This window comes from Hermetia illucens, chromosome 3, assembly GCF_905115235.1.
Source record: "Hermetia illucens chromosome 3, iHerIll2.2.curated.20191125, whole genome shotgun sequence".
NCBI classification, from domain to species: domain Eukaryota; kingdom Metazoa; phylum Arthropoda; class Insecta; order Diptera; family Stratiomyidae; genus Hermetia; species Hermetia illucens.
In genome coordinates this window covers 37,509,217-37,526,478 of record NC_051851.1, presented here as the reverse complement: position 1 = coordinate 37,526,478, position 17,262 = coordinate 37,509,217, and the positions used below count along the sequence as shown (strand labels likewise).

Below are 17,262 nucleotides of genomic sequence, written 5' to 3'. Positions count from 1 at the left end.
CGGGTTGTCCGATGGCGAAAGATAAGGTTGCGATGTTTCCATTGAATTCGGAAAAATTCAAGACGACTTTTCTGAAATGCAAGTCGCATAATATGCCCCTGTAGTAGAAATTCAAGGGTGTAGGTAGCATCATAACTGATAAATAATAAATTCTTGGTAAATTAAAATGGAAACATAGAATCGTTATTGTGAACCAGGGAAAATGTCACCGTCGAATCAGCTGATTATTGTTTTGGTTCCTCGAAGGGATGTTATGGGGCCCAGTTTCTCTTATATAAAGTTTGAATTATAATTGCTCTGCTTATGCGTCTAACTAGGATCCTGCTCAAACCCAAAGCGTCCGAAGTGTTAACCGCTTACCTGAAGCAATGTAACGAACCGCCATGGACGTCATATTTCGTGAAGGTGCGTGAAATAACTGTACATGCTAACCGTCCTAGGAAATTAAAGATTTTTACTCCTAATTATGAATGGATGTTGCAGACTATATAGGGTATGTCGACTACATTTCCGGACCTCAATGTTATTGCCTCAGTGTATGTACCGTACATCCTTTCGGGATTACCAACCAACATCGTGCTCTATAAAAGGCCCGAGTGAGGTTGGGGGATTTAACAGCCATCATCCATTATACCTTGTAAAAATTCTTGTTCTCAGCTCTCCCGGGTAATGCGAAGAACTACTGAAGTCTGTTCTTAGTTATCCCCTAGTACGTGCTTTATTTACTATACATAAGGGCAGAAGGTTTGGAAATGCTAATTTTAGTGGAAGCATTAAATGGAAGGGAACATGAGAATACCAAACAGTTAATAGTCGTTTTCGAATGGTTCAGTTGAGTTAGAAGAAGCAAGCATAGTCGACCAGTGTTGGAGAAAGGGCCCTGATGGTTAGCTGATTCAAAAATAGGTGTGAAATATATGAAAAAAATACTCCTGGAGAAAGTGCAGCAATCTAGAATGGATGGATGACTGGCTAAAAGGACTTCATCATCATCGTTAACTGCGAATCAACCGGTATCCGGTATAGGCCTGCCTAAATAAAGAACTCCGGACATCCCGGTTTTGTGCCAAGCTCCGCAAATTCGATATCCCTAAAAGCTGTCTGGCGTCCTGACCTACGCCATCGCCCATCTCAGACAGGGTCCGCCTCGTCTTTTTTTTTCTACCATAGATATTGCCCTTATAGACTTTCCGGCCTGGATCATCCTCAGCCATACGGATTAAGTGACCCGCCCACTGCAACCTGTTGAAACGCATTTTATCTACAACCTGATGCTCTCAAAGTTATAGTCTCCTATCTTTATTCTTCCCGTTTGGCCAGTGCGGTTTGATGTTGTTAGTTGGTTGGTTTTTGGTGCTGATCTTGCCACCATATAATTTTGTCTTGCCTTCATTGATGTACAGCCCAAGATCTCGCGCCGCCTGCTCGATCTGTATAAAGGCAGTTTGTACGACTCGGGTCGTTCGTCCCATAATGTCGATACTTCAGCATAGGCCTGTAGTTGAATGGACTTAAAGGCCATCGTACCCTTCGCATTTACCTCAGCATCACGGATCACTTTCTCCAGGGCAAGGTTAAAGAGGACGCATGATATGGCATCCCGTTGTCGTAGACCGTTGTTGATGTCGAATGGTCTCGAGAGTGATCCTGCTGCTTTTATCTGGCCTTGCACATTGGTCAGGGTCAGCTTAGTCAGTCTTATCAATTTCGCCGGGATACCGAATTCCATCATGGCCGTGTACAGTTTTACCCTGGCTGGCTTTAATGTCGATGAGAAGATGGTGCATCTGATCTCCATATTCCAACAGTTTTTCCGTCGTTTGCCGCAGAGAGAAAATCTAATCTGTTGCTGATTTGCCTGGAGTGAAGCCAATGATATTCTGGGCGTATGGGGCCATCCGGCTTAGCAAGATAACGGAGAATATCTTATAGATGGGGTGTGTGTATGTGTGTGTGGTGGGGAGAAGCTGCAGTTTCTGAACACTCAGGCCGTGTTGGCCCATTGTACTCGCCACCCCCATCTAACGGAATATTCCGGATTCGTTAACGTATCGCAGGATTTCCGTTAGTGGATGTGATGCTACCCGTCGCAATTGGAGAACATCGGCACCAAAAAATCTGATTCCTGATGCGTCCATGGTCGGGGCATTCACTTAGGAAATGCTCCGTGGATTCCGCTTCCTCATTACAGGAGGGACACGTATCATCTTGAGTAATTCCTATTCTGAACATCTAGCTAGTGAATTATGGCCTGTCAGAATGCCCACAATACTCCTGCAAGTCCTCCTGCTTTTCGACAGGATAAACTTTGTTGTACACATGTTTGGTTCTGGCAGGAAAAGTTTGGTGTGTCGAGCAGCATTTAGGCTCTGCCACCTGCCGTTGTGGGAAGCTTGTTCCTAGTTTTTGAAAACAGACTTAGCCACCAATGCTACTGATACTCCAATTGCTAGTTCCGGCTCCGACTCCTCTTTCGCTAAAGCATCCGAGATTTCATTTCCCTCTACGCCACAGTGACCAGGTACCCAGAGTAGTTCCACCGTCTTGAATCTAGAGATATAGTTCAAACGGTTTCTGCATTCCTGAACGATTTTCGAGGTGATCAAAGGACTGCTCAACGCCCTCAATCCAGCTTTTCTATCATTGCAGATTGCGATGCGCTTGCCCTTCAACCGCTCGTCAATCACCCAGTTTGCCGCCCTTAGGATCGCATAAACTTCGGCTCGAAAAACCGTTGCATATTGTCCCAAAGGAAAAGCCCACTTCTCGCTTTTATTCGAGAGGTAGACTCTTCTGTTTTTGAGCCATCGGTGTAGAAGACTTCCGTATATCCCGCCACGCATTCCTCTGGGACTTCCCAGTTCTCTCTACGCTTCAGGGTAACTTCATATCTTCTACCAAATAGATGTATGGGGACACGAGAATCGGAAGGCATTGTAAGAATTGGATTCAGTCCTCCCAGTAACTCTTCCAATGCTCTGTGCTCCCCACATCCGTTGTTTCCCCATAGATCTAATCGAATTAGTCTATGAGCTGCTCTCATTGTAGCGCTTTGAATAAATATATCCAGGGGCTGCAAATTGAGAAGTTCATTTAGAGCTGCGCCGGATGTCGTGCTCATGGCGCCAGTGGTACCCATTCACACAGTTCTTTGCAGTGCGGCTAGTTTACGGTGAAAACCTTTTTGTCTCACCTTAACCCACCACACTACGGATGCCTCAACGAACATCCGCCTAATGATAGCAACATATATTTACATTAACACATGAGGCCTGAGTCCCCATGTCGAAGCAAAGGTCCGTCTGCATAGCCCATAAGCTGTGAGAGCTTGTTTCATCTTCACATGTTTGTTCCAAAGAAGTTTTTTATCTAGAGTGACTCCCAGATATTTCTCTTCTTCGAAGAGTTGAAGGGTAGTACTCCTCATCTCAGGGAGGCAAAGTCCATTCAGTTTTCTCCTTTTTGTGAATAATACCATTGTGGTTTTATTTGGATTAACTGAAAGACCATGTCTGAGGCACCAACTGTCTATCAAATCAACGGCACGTTGTATATTCCCACACACCGTTCCAAGATCTCGATTAACAGTAAGCACAGCCACTTCATCAGAATAAGCTTGAGCGTGTGTTGGCAAATTTTGCAGTTCGCATAGTAGTGAGTCGATCAGCATACTCCACAGAAGTGGCGAAAGCACACCTCTTTCGGTTTAGCCCTTCGTTGCTTCTGCAGTCAGATAGCGATCGACACCCACCTCAGCGCACAGAAATCTCCACGTTAGTATAGCATGGATCCACTTAAAGCATCATCAACGCCATGCGCTCTGGCGGCATCACAATGTCAATGTCCACGAACACCCCCATCGTGTACTCACCATTCAAAGTTGCATCTTCTATCTTTGTGACCAGAGAATGAAGAGCAGACTCACAGGACATTCCACGCTGGTAAGTATGTTGGTTTTCATTAAGTGGGTGCAACCTAAGTGCATTTCCAGGAATGTGACGCTCCATCAGTCTCTCCAAACCTTTCAGTAAGAATGAAGTCAAGCTGATCTGTCTGAACTTCTTTGGATTACAATAGTCATCTTTCCCAGGTTTCGGTATGAAGACTACCTCAACGTTTTGCCAAGAGGAAGGCGCGTAGCCCAGAGCAGTGTTCCAGTTCCCCTTGCAGCACTTGCGTGATGAAGGGGTTGCAAGAACCCTCAACTTTCCCCCTGCCACTTCTCTCGCCCGTTCTCTCGGATGGTGTACGTCCAGAAGGGTCTATACTGAATCCAAACTGGAGCTCGTGAAAGTACCGTCGGGTTTTCTAAGAGAGTCCGTTGTTTTCAGTTGGGGGGACCTCCAACCCGCCGATATTCTGGTTGTTCAGTAGTTCATCAAAGTATTCAACTCATCGCTCCAATATGCCCATTCTGCTGGAAATCAGATCTCCAGGATCTCTGTTGACTGCAGTCATTGCGGCATCCATTTTCCTTTTATAGGTGTTGTAAATGGTTTCAGTGTTAACTCTCACCTGATTGTCAGAGGTGATTCTAGGCGGTGTTGTTATTCGAGCTCGGAGCACCATGCCAACGAGACAGTGATCCGAGTCTATATTGGCCCCCCTATATGTTCTGACATTCATCAAAGCTGAGAGATGGCGGTGTTCGATCAACGCGTGGTCAATTTGGTTGAAAGTGTTCCCGTCTGAAGAGGCCCATGTATGTTTGTGGACCGCTTTCCGCGCAAACCAGGTACTTCCAACAACCATTTCGTGTAACACTGCTAATCGAATAATGCGCAGTCCGTTATCATTTCTATTTTGCTGTAAGCTATGGGAGAAAACGTATCGCCTGAATACGGGCTCCGTCCCTACTTGGCTGTTAAAATCCCCAAGTATGATGTTGATATCATATCTGGGACAGGCTTCGACGGTTCGCTCTACTGCCTCGTAGAAGTTATCCTTCTCCGACTCTGCAGTTTCCTCTGTAGGGGCGTGAACGTTACTGAGGCTTATATTTTTAAATTTGCCTCGCAAGCGCAGAGTGCATAGCCGTTGGCTTATGTCTTCAAAGCCGATAACAGCAGGTTTCATTTTTTGGCTGACTAAGAAACCTACTCGTAGCACATTGTTTACTGGATGGCCGCTATAATATATGGTATAGTGGCTCTACTCCAGGAAACCGGTCCCTGTCCAACGCATCTCCTGCAATGCTATTACATCAGCCCTATATTGGGACAGGGACGAGATTACTACTACAGAGGTTCACAGTCTGGTTTATGTTGCAGCTGGCACGTTTATTAGTCCCCATAATCAACATCTTGGAGCGAATAACAAAGGCATGCGCAGGAGGACTTTACCGTTCTGGGTATTTCGGCTCAACAAAAGGGTCGAAAAGTTGGGAAAGGAGATTGACCGTGTCACGCAAGCACTTCTTGGAAATCCATCACCAAGAGTGTCCAGATGCGTTGCGAACATCATTGGAAACTACCATCTCTCCAACGATGTGCCAATCGAGGCGCTGAAGCACAAACTTGCAGTATGCTCCAATCGCATCCGTAGGTATCAAAAGAGCTTCCAGCGAAGAACAGACAACACCCTGTTCTTCCAGAACCAAAGGGAATTTTATAAAAATCTCACAAGCTCAGGTCGGGAAAGTAACCTCGATCTGGATCACCAAGAAAACTTCTGAAGAAGTGCTTGAAACGAACCCATCCGTTGCAGTTTAGAAGCAACATCGCTCCCACACCTTATGTATTCATGCAAGGCCATTTCCGAAATGACCATGCCTAATATAACAGAATAAGGCATAATATAACAGAATTAGGCATAATATAACAGATAAGGCAGGTAATTGGAAGGCGCCAGGAGTTGATAAGATTCAAAACTTCTGGCTGAAGCGGTTCAACACCACTCACAGGGTATTGACAAATCATTTTAATCAGATGATTGCCGATCTGAAATTAGTTCCAGAGTTTTTCACCAAGGAGATAACTTTCCCCATCCTCAAGGAACTGCTTCTTACTCTTCAAAATGTCGACCAATTACTTGTCTTCCTATCATCTACAAGGTCTTCAGTTCTGTGCGCTAACATGTCAAAACATCTTGATGTTCATAAATTGATAGCTAAGGAGCAACAATGATGCGCGAAATGTTCCCGAGTCTGTAAGGAACAGTTTATAATCGGTACGGTAGCTGTAAAGTAGGCTGTTCACCAAAAACGAAATATTTCGACAGTCTACATCGATTGTAAATCAGCCTTTGACTCCATATCACATTCATGGTTACTATAAATGTTACGTTTGTACAAAATCTTGTTTCTTCTAGCTGATTACATCAGGCTACCGTCGTGGCAGATAATAAATTGTCTTCTTTAAACTTGAAAAGCAGAGAATGGGATCCCATATCGAATGTCAATCCAACAGAAGATCGACATGTGGAAAGAGAAACCCATTCACGGAGGTCATATAAAAAATTTGTTGTTGCCAGGCATTGACATCGAAGCCTCCAACAAATGGTTGACTAACGGTGTACTATTTTACGAGACCGAAGCATTCCTAACTTCAATTCAGGATGCTTCGCTCCCAACAAAAAACTACAAACGGTACATTCTTCCCGACTCTTCAATCACCAACTCCAATTGTAGGTTATGCAACTGTGAAGAGGAGATTATTCAGTACATAACTCCGTCTGCAAGATTCTCTATGAAAATCTTGTGCTGAAGTATAACTAGGGGCAACCTATCATCCTTATTATAAGTATACTCCGCAGAGAATCTTGGAAAATGACCGGGCCAAACTATTGATAAATTATATTACATTATTGTGATGTTCTTTAACTTAGACTTGGATTCTGGGGTCAATATCATGTAGAAACCGGCTCCCGTCCTAAGAGAACGCATTTTGCGGTAGTTATTAGCAACAGTTCAACACCAAATTCGCGCACTTGGCTTTCCAAACCAAGGAAGCACAGTCCTATAAGTGGGAAGTGAGAAAAGACTACTCTCCAGTCCCACCAACACTCACTTCGCTTAGGCCCAAAATGTCTACCTTATATCGCTGGAATTCTCACTCGAAGGATGTGCATACATTCCAGAAAGCAATCATAAATCGATAAGCAAAGATCGTAGTCGTAGGCGTTGTTGACCTTTTGGTTTTTTGCAGGGTTCTAGCCCAGAAATTTCTATATCTTTTACGTCATCTTTTACGCTAAGCAGAGAATATTTTGAATGTATTCGTAAACGCCACTTCACAGGAATTCCAATGCTGTATGCCTTCGGCTTGAATTCATGGTTGAGCACCCGTGCGTTATAATTTGTCGCTCTCTTTGTACAGCGATTTCTTGTCAAAAATGAACTTATGAATGTCAGTCCAATCCAGTCGTCAAACCCCTTGAACCATCGAGTAATGCATAGGTTGGATTTGGCGCCAAAGGATCACAAAGATCCTTTCGGTATCAGTTGATCAGTACGCGCATTCCACCAATATTGACCGTGTCGTATAAATACAAAAACGTTGCCATATTGCGTCCCATAGGGTAGTTCGCAATACAAAGCGGCACATTTATTAACAATAAATATCTAAGGAACTTATTAACTTTGCTTCCTTTTCCCCAACCATATTGAAGAGTACATATTCCGTGCTTCTGTGGGTTGTCAGGTTCTCTTTCACTACCATTCACAACAATAGATATGCTATTATGACTCTATTTTGAAGATATTATGCTTTTGCCCGTTACAGTTCAAAGATGTTGAGAACGATCAGTTTGGAAAATCCCATTTCAACTGGACTTTAGACACAGGAGCAAATTATCATATCCTGCGAACTGGGTGTTACCCATACTTAAAATATCATTGCAGTAAACGACCGTGGCAGAACCTCGACACGGAGGATAAATTCTTTAGGATATTGAAAGTTATGAACTTAGGTAAGTTGTATTTCAAGTTACTCGTATATAGCTCTTGTCTAATCTGCCCCTTTTCCAGGTCTTCCGTTGTTATTTTATGGTTTAGCTGCCACGTGGCTCATTTCTCACAAGGAAACAGTGAGATTACAAGAAGGGGACGTAACCATTTATTTTTTGTACGCAGAAGATAAAGGATCACAGTTTTGAGTTGACTGAGGTAGACTGAGACAATAGTGTTTCAGTGTTTAGATCCCATTTTATGTAAATAATGCAAATAAAACTAGTTTATTCTAAGACTATGCATTTGATTCAAATAAATATTCAAACCTTTAACAACAACAAAGGGGTTTATTTTTGTCGGACAATTTATCGCTATGAGATCGCACCACATATCTCATCATAATCATCTACAAGTAAGTGCTCAATAGAGCGCCCGAAATTCGTCAGTGAACAAGGTGAATCACAGTTAGGTATGCGTAGTTCCTTTGGAAACTTGTCTTCGCTGTTGAAATAGTATACAATCTGAAAGGCATAATTATTTAGTAAAAACTCAAGACTTAAATAAAATGAAATCGATGTTGATTTCTGGTTCAAGACCATATCTCTAAAGGAGCACTTACCTTCACTTCGAAATCATCCTTATAATAATTACTATGATGCATTTCAAATACCAATGCACTTGCATAATCCGGTCTCGCGGCGGTCTGGTCCAAAATACCCAATGAGTTCATTACATTGACTAATGTAACATCATGTGCTGAATAGAGGAATACTTTCCTATCTGGCTGGAGCTTCTTCCCTCGTTTTCTCGTCATATTTCGGTAAATCGTTGTAATCAGTGGCCCGCCCTTAATTTTTTTCATGAGTGATGTTTCCGTGTGGAGAACATAGTTGCGTTCTGCTAGAGGCAACATTTTATCAGGGAAAACACTTTCCGTCCATGCAGGTAGAGTTAACCCAGCGTCCTGTTCGATCGCTAAAGTGTTGAACAACAGCTCAACTTCGCGAATATTAGATATATTCTGTAAAAATTTGGAAATATACGATTAAAGAAATTAACTATTGAATCTTCGTTTTCAGTACCAATACCAATTTTCAGATTCACAATATCAATGAAAAGGATAGGGTCCTAACTGCCGTTTGTACCGGGGGCAACTGGCATGAGCCTTAAGAAAAACAATCCACCGAATTATCATGTTAATGCGGATGGAAGTGAGCGCCTCACGAAGGAAGAATCTGATAAGATGGCAGTTTATAAGAGAATGTAGGTCCTTCTATTTAATTGCTGGGACCCAAGCCTATCTAAACCTTTATTGTACCAAGTACCCCACAACCAACATGCATTTGTTCGTTTGAACATTAGCGAGAACCCCAACGAAACTTTTTACGATGTAGTACTGCCGAAATCCAATAAGACGGCGAATTCGGGAACTGGGTAAGCGGTAGAGCCTCATTAGTGGAAAACTTGGTTACTGCGGAAGTCGATACATTTACGATGATAGTAGAGCGGAAATAAGATGCACGTCGGATGCTTTTAGGAAGATTTCCAACCTTCGGAAGTCACCAACGGAAACAACGGTGGTATTAGGCAGACGAGATTCATCGCCGAACTTGGACAAACTTTTTTCTGCAAAGCGCGAGCAGCATTTGCAATAGTGAAACATGAAGAATCCAATACTGGGAAGAAAAGAGAACGTTCTGGAGACAACCGAACGTATATTGATAATAAAAAAGCTATAATAGAATGGTCGACTCGGACTTTTCAAGAGGAGGTACTTCCGAGTACTTCGAGAGTTGAAGGAAGAATATCAGGTTCTCCGAGGTAACTGTAAAAAGGACACACGTTATAATATTAAAGTCCCATATATGAAGAAGCTACTTCTCCCCAGCCCTTTTGCTCTTTGCAGGTATTAAGTGAGCCTTTTTTAAGGTTTTATGTTAAACATATGCACGAAGCAGCTGGTGCTATCGTCACGAAATTTGGTGAGAATATGTGGTCTGTGAATCGCTACAAGTGCAACGAGTGGCGCCACTTCGTATTGGTTCCAAGAGGGGGAGCAATTTTTTTCAAGCAAATTCATTTTGGTTCTTATTTTCTCCTCAACGTTTCTCGCATTCCAAAAATCCAATCCTTTCAACAGAACGAAACTCTCCTTGGAAAGTACTTGCTGTTCCCACGGAATGTACACAACACAGCCCTCCGCAACACCTATAAGAGGGAAATGGATGCCGCAATGACTGGAGTCAACAGAGATCCTGAAGATGAACGATCAACAAATGATCTTCACAATCACCTGAAGAACGTTATCATAAATACGGCCACAAACATATTTGGTCCCAGCCGCAAAAAGAATCAAAACAGCTGGTTTGACGATGAATGTAAGCTAACAACGGAACGGAATAAGTCAGCACACCTCGATGCTCATCCTGCCGAGACAAAGAGGGAAATCTGATTTCCAACAAAATGGGCACATTGGAGCGATGGGTTGAGTACTTTGATGAACTAATGAACAACCAGAACATTCGCAAGTTGGAGGTCCCGCCAACTGAAGACGACGGACAAATACTGCCACCACTAAGTATAGAAGAAACAGTCCGTGTAATTCATCGGCTTACAAATCATAAGTCGACAGGAGCCGAATTGGTTAAATATGGAGGCGACCAATTACACCAAGTGGTTCCTTAACTTGTGCTCAAGGTGTGGGACAGCGAATCAATAGCTGACGACTGGCAAAGAGGCATCTGTTCCAGACATAGATAGGGAGATATCACGTAGTGCAGCAATTATAGAGGTATCGCGTCTATAAGATATTCTCCGTTATCTCGCTAGGTTGGATAGCCCCATATGCCCAGAATATCATTGACCCATACCAAAGAGGCTTCACTCCAGGCAAATCAGCAACAGATCAGATTTTCTCTGTGCGACAAGCGATGAAAAAACTATTGGAATATGGACATCAGTTGCACCATATTTTCATCGACTTTAAAGCCGCCTATGATAGCATAGCCATGGTAAAAGTGTACACGGCCAAGAGAGAATTCGGTATTTCCAATAATAAGACTAGTCGGTCGGGCTGACCCTAACGGATGTGCGAGGCCAGATAAAAGCGGCAGGATCACTCACAAAACCATTCGACACCAACAACAGTCTACGACAAGGGGAGAGAGAAAGTGATTCGTGATGCCGAGGTAAATGCGAGAGGCACCACCCTCTTCAAGTCCACCCAACAACTGGCCTACGTGGACGATATCGACATCATGGGAAGAACAACCCGAGATGTACAGTCTACCTTCATCCAGATCGAGCAGGAGGCACGAGATCTTGGGCTGCACAGTAATGAAGGGATAATGAAGGCAAGACGAAGTGCATGGTGGCAGCGTCAGCACCAAAAACCAACCAACCAATAACATCAAATCGCACTGGTCAAACGGGAAGAATAAAGTGGGAGACTACAACTTTGAGACCCTTGATAATTTCTCCTAACTAGGGTCGCAAATCACAACCAATAAGAGCTACGACGATGAAATCCACGCAAGGTTGTTGGCAGCCAACAGAGCCTATTTCAGCTTACAACAACTGTCTCGCTCAAAACGTCTCACCATATGGTCAAGCTTATATTGTACAAGACAATGATCTTGTCAGTCCTCACATATCCCTCGGAGACTTGGGTTCTTAGAAAGAAAAATTGCGAACTCTTGGCCGCGTTCCATTTTTGGCCCCTTATATGATGATGGACGATTTCCTAGCCTACACAACGACGAAAGCTATGAGCGATACCATGACCGTGAGGTTGTGGATAAAATCCGGCTCACTTAATCCGTATGGATGAGGATGATCCCACCCGAAAAGTCTTGTACTTTGAATTGCTCTCCCACCTATCATACTCTCCAGTTTTGGCCCCGAGCGATCATTAGCTTTTTGTTGACATCGTAAAAAGGGCTAGGGAAGAGATTTCATTCAGATAAAGAAGCGATTGCAGAAACTGAGGCCTAATTTGAGAGCAAAGACAAATTATTTTACAAAAAACGGTATCCAAAAGTAACTAGAAAGTGGAAACCACGGCATATTTTCTAAGTGAGTGATGCACCTATGGACGCATGAGATGTCAGATTTTTGGGGCTGATATACTCTATGTGCAGCTGGTAGCATCATATTCACTACAACTGACCGTGCAATACGAAAACGGATCGGGGTGTTGAGTATAATTTACCACTACAGTCTGGATGCTTAAGGGCAAGGCCAAAGTATTCTTTTTCATGAGTGCGGAAAGATTGCATTAGTTGTGTAAAACAAAACTTTATCGAAAACGATTCACTCTCTGTCTGTTTGTCACACGCACTTTTCTCCAAAACGGCTAAACCGATCCGGACGAAATTTGGTGGATAGATGCGACCTGTGAATACTCACGCATACAGCGAGTGACATAAATTTAAGTAGAGTGTAAAGGGGGGCTCCCCATACATCCAAGGGGGGTTTAACATTTTGTTTCACCGCATATTGTCGGTGTTCATTTGTAGGATATCAAATGAAAGGTCTCAATTAGTATTTTCCGAAGCTGACATTAGTTTTGGCGTGAAATGCAAAATGCGAGTCAAAATGTACCCATTTAAAGTGAGACAGGACTCATTTTCGGAAACTACCTAGCCCAAAAATCTGAACAAAAATCAGGGAAGTGCAGTGATATAGGCTATAATATAGAGCATGATCTTGTTTGGTGGAAATCGCACTATTACTAACAAAGTTATAATACGCTAAAGTTGTCGCTTCTTTGCAAATTCAAGACTCTGAATGTCAATATCATTCATTGACAATGATCAATATCATCCGAAAGTGGATATTCTCACATAATATATGCATATATTACGTGTTACGTACTAAGAAATACACAAAACCGGTTTCCCGACTTTTTTTATCTGTTGTAGGTAAAGTTCTTCACACTTGCTATTAATATTAAATTCCGAGTATGAAGCGTATGAGGTTGACTATTATCAATACAGGGCTTTCCATCAAATGATTTATTTAAATCGCTTTCTAAAAAAAAGAGGCCAATAGAATTTTGAACTATGTGACACGGAATTGTCAGGCACTCATCGCTCCTCACATCTTCTTCTTTTTCTTCAGCCTTTGTCCCGTTCACAAGCGCGGTCGGCTAGTCGTGATCGGTTTAGTCATTTTATTGTATCAAATGCCTGTCTGTATGTAATCTTGAGGCTTTTCAATCCCCATCTAGCGTATCAACCCACCGTTGCTTCGGTCGGCCTTTAGTCGCGCACCATCGAATTCCATGTTCAGAACAATCTTGCCAAGTGAATTCTTATTAGCGCGAATTACGTGACCAGACTATCGAAGATGCTTCTCGCAATTTTTCCACGGTCGGTGCAACCCCATAACGATCGTGGATATCCTCATTTCGGATGTGATCAAAACATGTCACGCCACTAGTCCAACGCAACATCTTTGTCCCCATTACCGCAAGACGCCCTTAAGTTGATGCGGACTGAGGACCCCATCATTCTCAAAACGAATATTTTCGGCTCTGGCCAAGCTCTGGTCAATAAGGCTCAATATAATTCGTAGTCATGTCGTGTTCTACGAATTATATAAAGGAGCATTCAACATCTGCGAGCCACTACGGTCACGCTGCTCCCAGGGCAGAGGTAAGGCAGCGTCTGATGATTTGCCTCTGCCCTGGTAAGAAACCGTAAAGCCGTCATCGCTTGACTTTTTTGACGCCGTTCAATGTTTTTTAAAGTCGGTCAACATTCAGAACCATAGAAGGCGATAGCACGGACGACATTGCGGTAAATTTTAGATTTGGGAAGTTCGCTGATACACCGATCACAAAGAACACCAGTTGTGAAATGCCACTGAGATATTTAAACCGCCAGTTCTGGGCAGGTCACTACCGATAACAGAACTGAGCCAATGGAGAACCGCGTTATGCTCCTCATATAGGGAAACACAAAACCTTTTATACCTGAAGCGTTAAGTTTCCGGTTTCCCGACTTGTTTTATTTGAAATGTGCCCAGAGACATTCATAGCAAATAAGAAGTATTATAAGTTAAGAGTTTGTTTCTGGTCTTAGAGATATTAAAATTCTTATTCCAGACTTTTTTTAGAAATTGCAAATTGATTTATACAGTCAGACAGTTTTATAAAGGCAGTGAAGCTGGGCATGACGTTGAAGTCATTCGGAATTATATCTTATCTTCGAATGGAAATCGCATTATTCTAGATTTTAGTAGAATAACAATATATTATGAGATTAGACTTAACGACAAATCCAAAAGCACTTTTGATTACCCGAATACCTAAAAGCTGACTTTCCAAAGTTTTCTATACGAAGGGAGACAAAGAGCCACGAAATCTCTAATGGCAGCAAGCATTCAATTCTCTGTACAATTTCATTACTTGTGAGCTTATGGTTATCTTTACAACTAATGCAAGTCATAAGCGTGGAGGAGCTAGACGAAAATGCTGTCATAAACCAATTTAAGCCCAGACCACAATCATTCATTGCCGTCGAAAGGCCAAAATTCCCACTACACGGGCATTACACAATCAACATATCTTTTGTATTAAAATATTTACCTGGATAATCTGAGTATCTATAATATCATAAAAACTTATTTACATACCTTTCCGGTGTTCTTCGTTAAAAATCTATAAAGCTCTGCACTTTTCTCATTCAATTTTTTCAAGTCTGGTGGTGGATTGGAGTAGAGTTTTCCCAATATTTCGTCATACGTGGGACATGGTTTTTTCTGGGCAAGCAGCTAAAAATCGAAAAATGATAAGTTTTCCAATGAACCAATTTTGGTGAAATTCTCAACTTACGAAGTCTCGGTCTCGTGGTATCAAATTTACTGGCACAGGTTGCCATGGTATGGGCAATATATTGCGACTCTCTAGGGGCGGTAAGAATCCAGCCAGGAGACTGGAGGCACTCATAAGACAGCGCTCTGCTGCACTGCTAAGGATATGCATTTCATCCTTCGAATACAGTCCGTTTGTGGGGAGTAGACGATAGTAACGCATCCGAAGGGTTTTACCCAAATTATACATTTGTAGAGCACCTGTCTGGTTTTGGCAAATATGAATTAAATGCGTGATTTGGCAATGAATTGTCCAAGATGTCCAAAATAGTAAACTAATTAATATACCTCGGTCAGAGCGCCTTGACCACCTGGCCAGTCGTAGAGCAAGTATGGGTCGTTGGGGTAAAAATCTGTTGGAGTGCGATTCCCATGCCTGAAAATCTTAAATCTTGGAGTAAATTAAGAGTTTAATTTTACTGCTGCCATGTATATACTATCGAAATCATTCTGAGCGTCCTGAGTCCTTCCTCGTCATTGTTGTCCCCGAAAACCATATAAGCCATCATGACTGCACACAAAGCCGCTCCTAAGAGGGTAACAGACACAGCCACCGTCCGGCGGCTGGTCTCTAAGTTCCTGCAAGACATCTAAAAGGGAAGGGAGCCAGTTAGCGACCGATAAGGTACCAAACCAATGTTGAAATATACAAAGCACTCACATTTCGCAACAGACAAATAAATGTTGGCAGAGATCAAACAGGTCTAAAAATAGAAGAAAGTTTTCCGCTTTTAATACGTCTGCCTCCGAGTTTTGCAAAATTTGGTCGACGATTTTTCATAGCTGCATATTTGCAGAAGAGATAGTGATCTGTCAATTTGCTCCCAAACACTATTATCGCTGAAGTGGATCATAAAATTGATACTTGGAATTAGTGGGTTGGCTTTTCGTAAAGATGCTGATAGTACCTATAGAGCACTGAACACAACGAGTCACTATCAAAACGGAATCCACTCACTGACTGCTGCGTGCTCAGCATTGGATTTCAGAAAGCTTCCATCGGAATATCTCGGCACAACGTGTTGTTGTTTACAACCGCAGATGGGAGAATATATTTGCATCTCATTTTTTGAAAAGGTGGTTTAAGTAATTATAGTACAGTGGGGAGCGCTACTTTGAATTCTTCATAGGAAAATTTATGAGAGTTGGTGACTATAAACCATTTGATTTAACGAAATTAGCAGTCGACACTTCTATCGGCAGTTAATTGCGGCTGGGCTAGTTAATGCAGTTGGGCTAAAAATTAGAAAAGAAAATTTATTTAAATATAGTTGCCTTCGAGGGCGACACAACGATTCTAGCGGTCATACAATTTTTCTATACCATTTTTATAGTAAAATTTGTCTTTAGCCCCAAAATAGGCCAAATTTCTTTCTAGCGAGCATTTTCATGAGGTCTGAAAATACGAAAAAGTCGCGGACGGCCAGATCTGGATAATACGGTGGATACTCCAATAACGCTATATATTATAGTAGTCGCTGTTGGTGGTCAAAGGGTAGTATTGGCCCCAGGGCGAAATGTGGATTGGTACCCACGATAGAGCATAAAACCTGGGAAACGCCAGCTGAATCGACACCAGCAGTTCTACTACCAAACCCTATCTCCATCTCCATGTGGTAACCGCTGGGAGCTCTTTCTTAACAAAAAGCTGCAGACGGAGAAGGATGAAGGCGAGTCTCCCGCACCTAAAAACGGGACAAATTGTACCAATTGGTCCTCCAGGTTGTTGGTTGGGTAGGGCTGACAACCCTACATGGAAAAAAAGACTTGTTACGAAGCCACAACAGGAATCTCCGACTGGACAGATAACACAACGACGAACCCGGCAACGACAACGGAATAACGATTTGCGCATTTTCTCATGGAGCGTGCGCTCTTTGTAAAGAGGTGGAGCTGCCAAGCAGCTCGCCGATACCCTGTTCGAATATAGGGCTGATGTAGCAGCATTATAGGAGATGCGTTGGACAGGGGCCGGTTTCCTGGAGAAGAGTCGCTACGCCATATATTATAGCGGCCATCCAGTAAACCATGTGCTCGGAGTAGGTTTCCGGCTTTGAAAACTTAAGCGAATTGCTATGAACTCTGTGCTTGCGAGGAAAATAGAATATAATTAGAAATTCAGGCGATACGTTGGCTCCCATAGCTTACATTAAAATACAAATCATAACGGACTGTGGATTATTCAATTAGCAGTGTCACACGGAATGGTTGTTGGAAGTACTTGCTTTGCGCGGAAAGCGGTCCACAAACAAACGTGGACCTCTCCAGGTGGGACTACCTTCAAGCAAATTGACCACGTGCTGATCGAACGCCATCACCTCTCTACCTTGATGCATGTCAGAACATACAAGAGGGCCACTCGGATCACTATCTCGTTGGCATGGTAACTACACTGTCCGCAATCCCCTCTGACAATCTGGTGAGAGTTAACACTGAAGCCATCCACAACACAGCTCTCCGCAACACCTATAAGAGGGAAATGGATGCCGCAATAACCG

The 17,262-nt window shown here is 42.8% G+C and overlaps 2 protein-coding genes across 3 annotated transcripts; one reads left to right on the top strand and one right to left on the bottom strand.

The window, feature by feature from the left end:
* The first annotated feature begins 217 nt into the window (after positions 1 to 217).
* LOC119650641 (uncharacterized protein C15orf61 homolog) lies at positions 218 to 8,181 on the top strand. 2 transcript variants are annotated; one of them, XM_038053563.1, is made up of 3 exons: positions 218 to 405; positions 7,722 to 7,908; positions 7,967 to 8,181. In XM_038053563.1, exons 1-3 carry the CDS (start codon positions 304 to 306, stop codon positions 8,092 to 8,094), a joined length of 417 nt encoding a protein of 138 aa, XP_037909491.1. In that variant the 5' UTR covers positions 218 to 303; the 3' UTR covers positions 8,095 to 8,181. The 2 variants fall into 2 exon arrangements, with proteins under 2 accessions (XP_037909491.1, XP_037909492.1); XM_038053564.1 differs by lacking the exon at positions 218 to 405 and adding an exon at positions 452 to 493.
* Positions 8,182 to 8,219: 38 nt separating this feature from the next.
* LOC119650640 (lysosomal acid phosphatase) lies at positions 8,220 to 15,759 on the bottom strand. Its single transcript, XM_038053562.1, has 8 exons — positions 15,673 to 15,759; positions 15,426 to 15,604; positions 15,202 to 15,354; positions 15,053 to 15,148; positions 14,727 to 14,969; positions 14,528 to 14,665; positions 8,508 to 8,909; positions 8,220 to 8,409 (listed from the first exon to the last, which is right to left on the bottom strand). The coding sequence occupies exons 3-8, from the start codon at positions 15,352 to 15,354 to the stop codon at positions 8,260 to 8,262; spliced, it is 1,182 nt and encodes a 393-aa protein (XP_037909490.1). The 5' UTR covers positions 15,426 to 15,604; positions 15,673 to 15,759; the 3' UTR covers positions 8,220 to 8,259.
* Between the last annotated feature and the right edge of the window lie 1,503 nt (positions 15,760 to 17,262).

Coding starts and splice junctions, on each gene's coding strand:
- LOC119650641 (XM_038053563.1), top strand. CDS start 304: ATGCGTCTAACTAGGATCCTGCTCAAACCCAAAGCGTCCGAAGTGTTA. Junction 406..7,721: donor GGACGTCATATTTCGTGAAG/GTGCGTGAAATA, acceptor TGCCCGTTACAG/TTCAAAGATGTTGAGAACGA. Junction 7,909..7,966: donor ATTGAAAGTTATGAACTTAG/GTAAGTTGTATT, acceptor CCCCTTTTCCAG/GTCTTCCGTTGTTATTTTAT.
- LOC119650640 (XM_038053562.1), bottom strand. CDS start 15,354: ATGTCTTGCAGGAACTTAGAGACCAGCCGCCGGACGGTGGCTGTGTCT. Junction 15,149..15,201: donor CGCTCAGAATGATTTCGATA/GTATATACATGG, acceptor CCAAGATTTAAG/ATTTTCAGGCATGGGAATCG. Junction 14,666..14,726: donor TACCACGAGACCGAGACTTC/GTAAGTTGAGAA, acceptor TTCGATTTTTAG/CTGCTTGCCCAGAAAAAACC.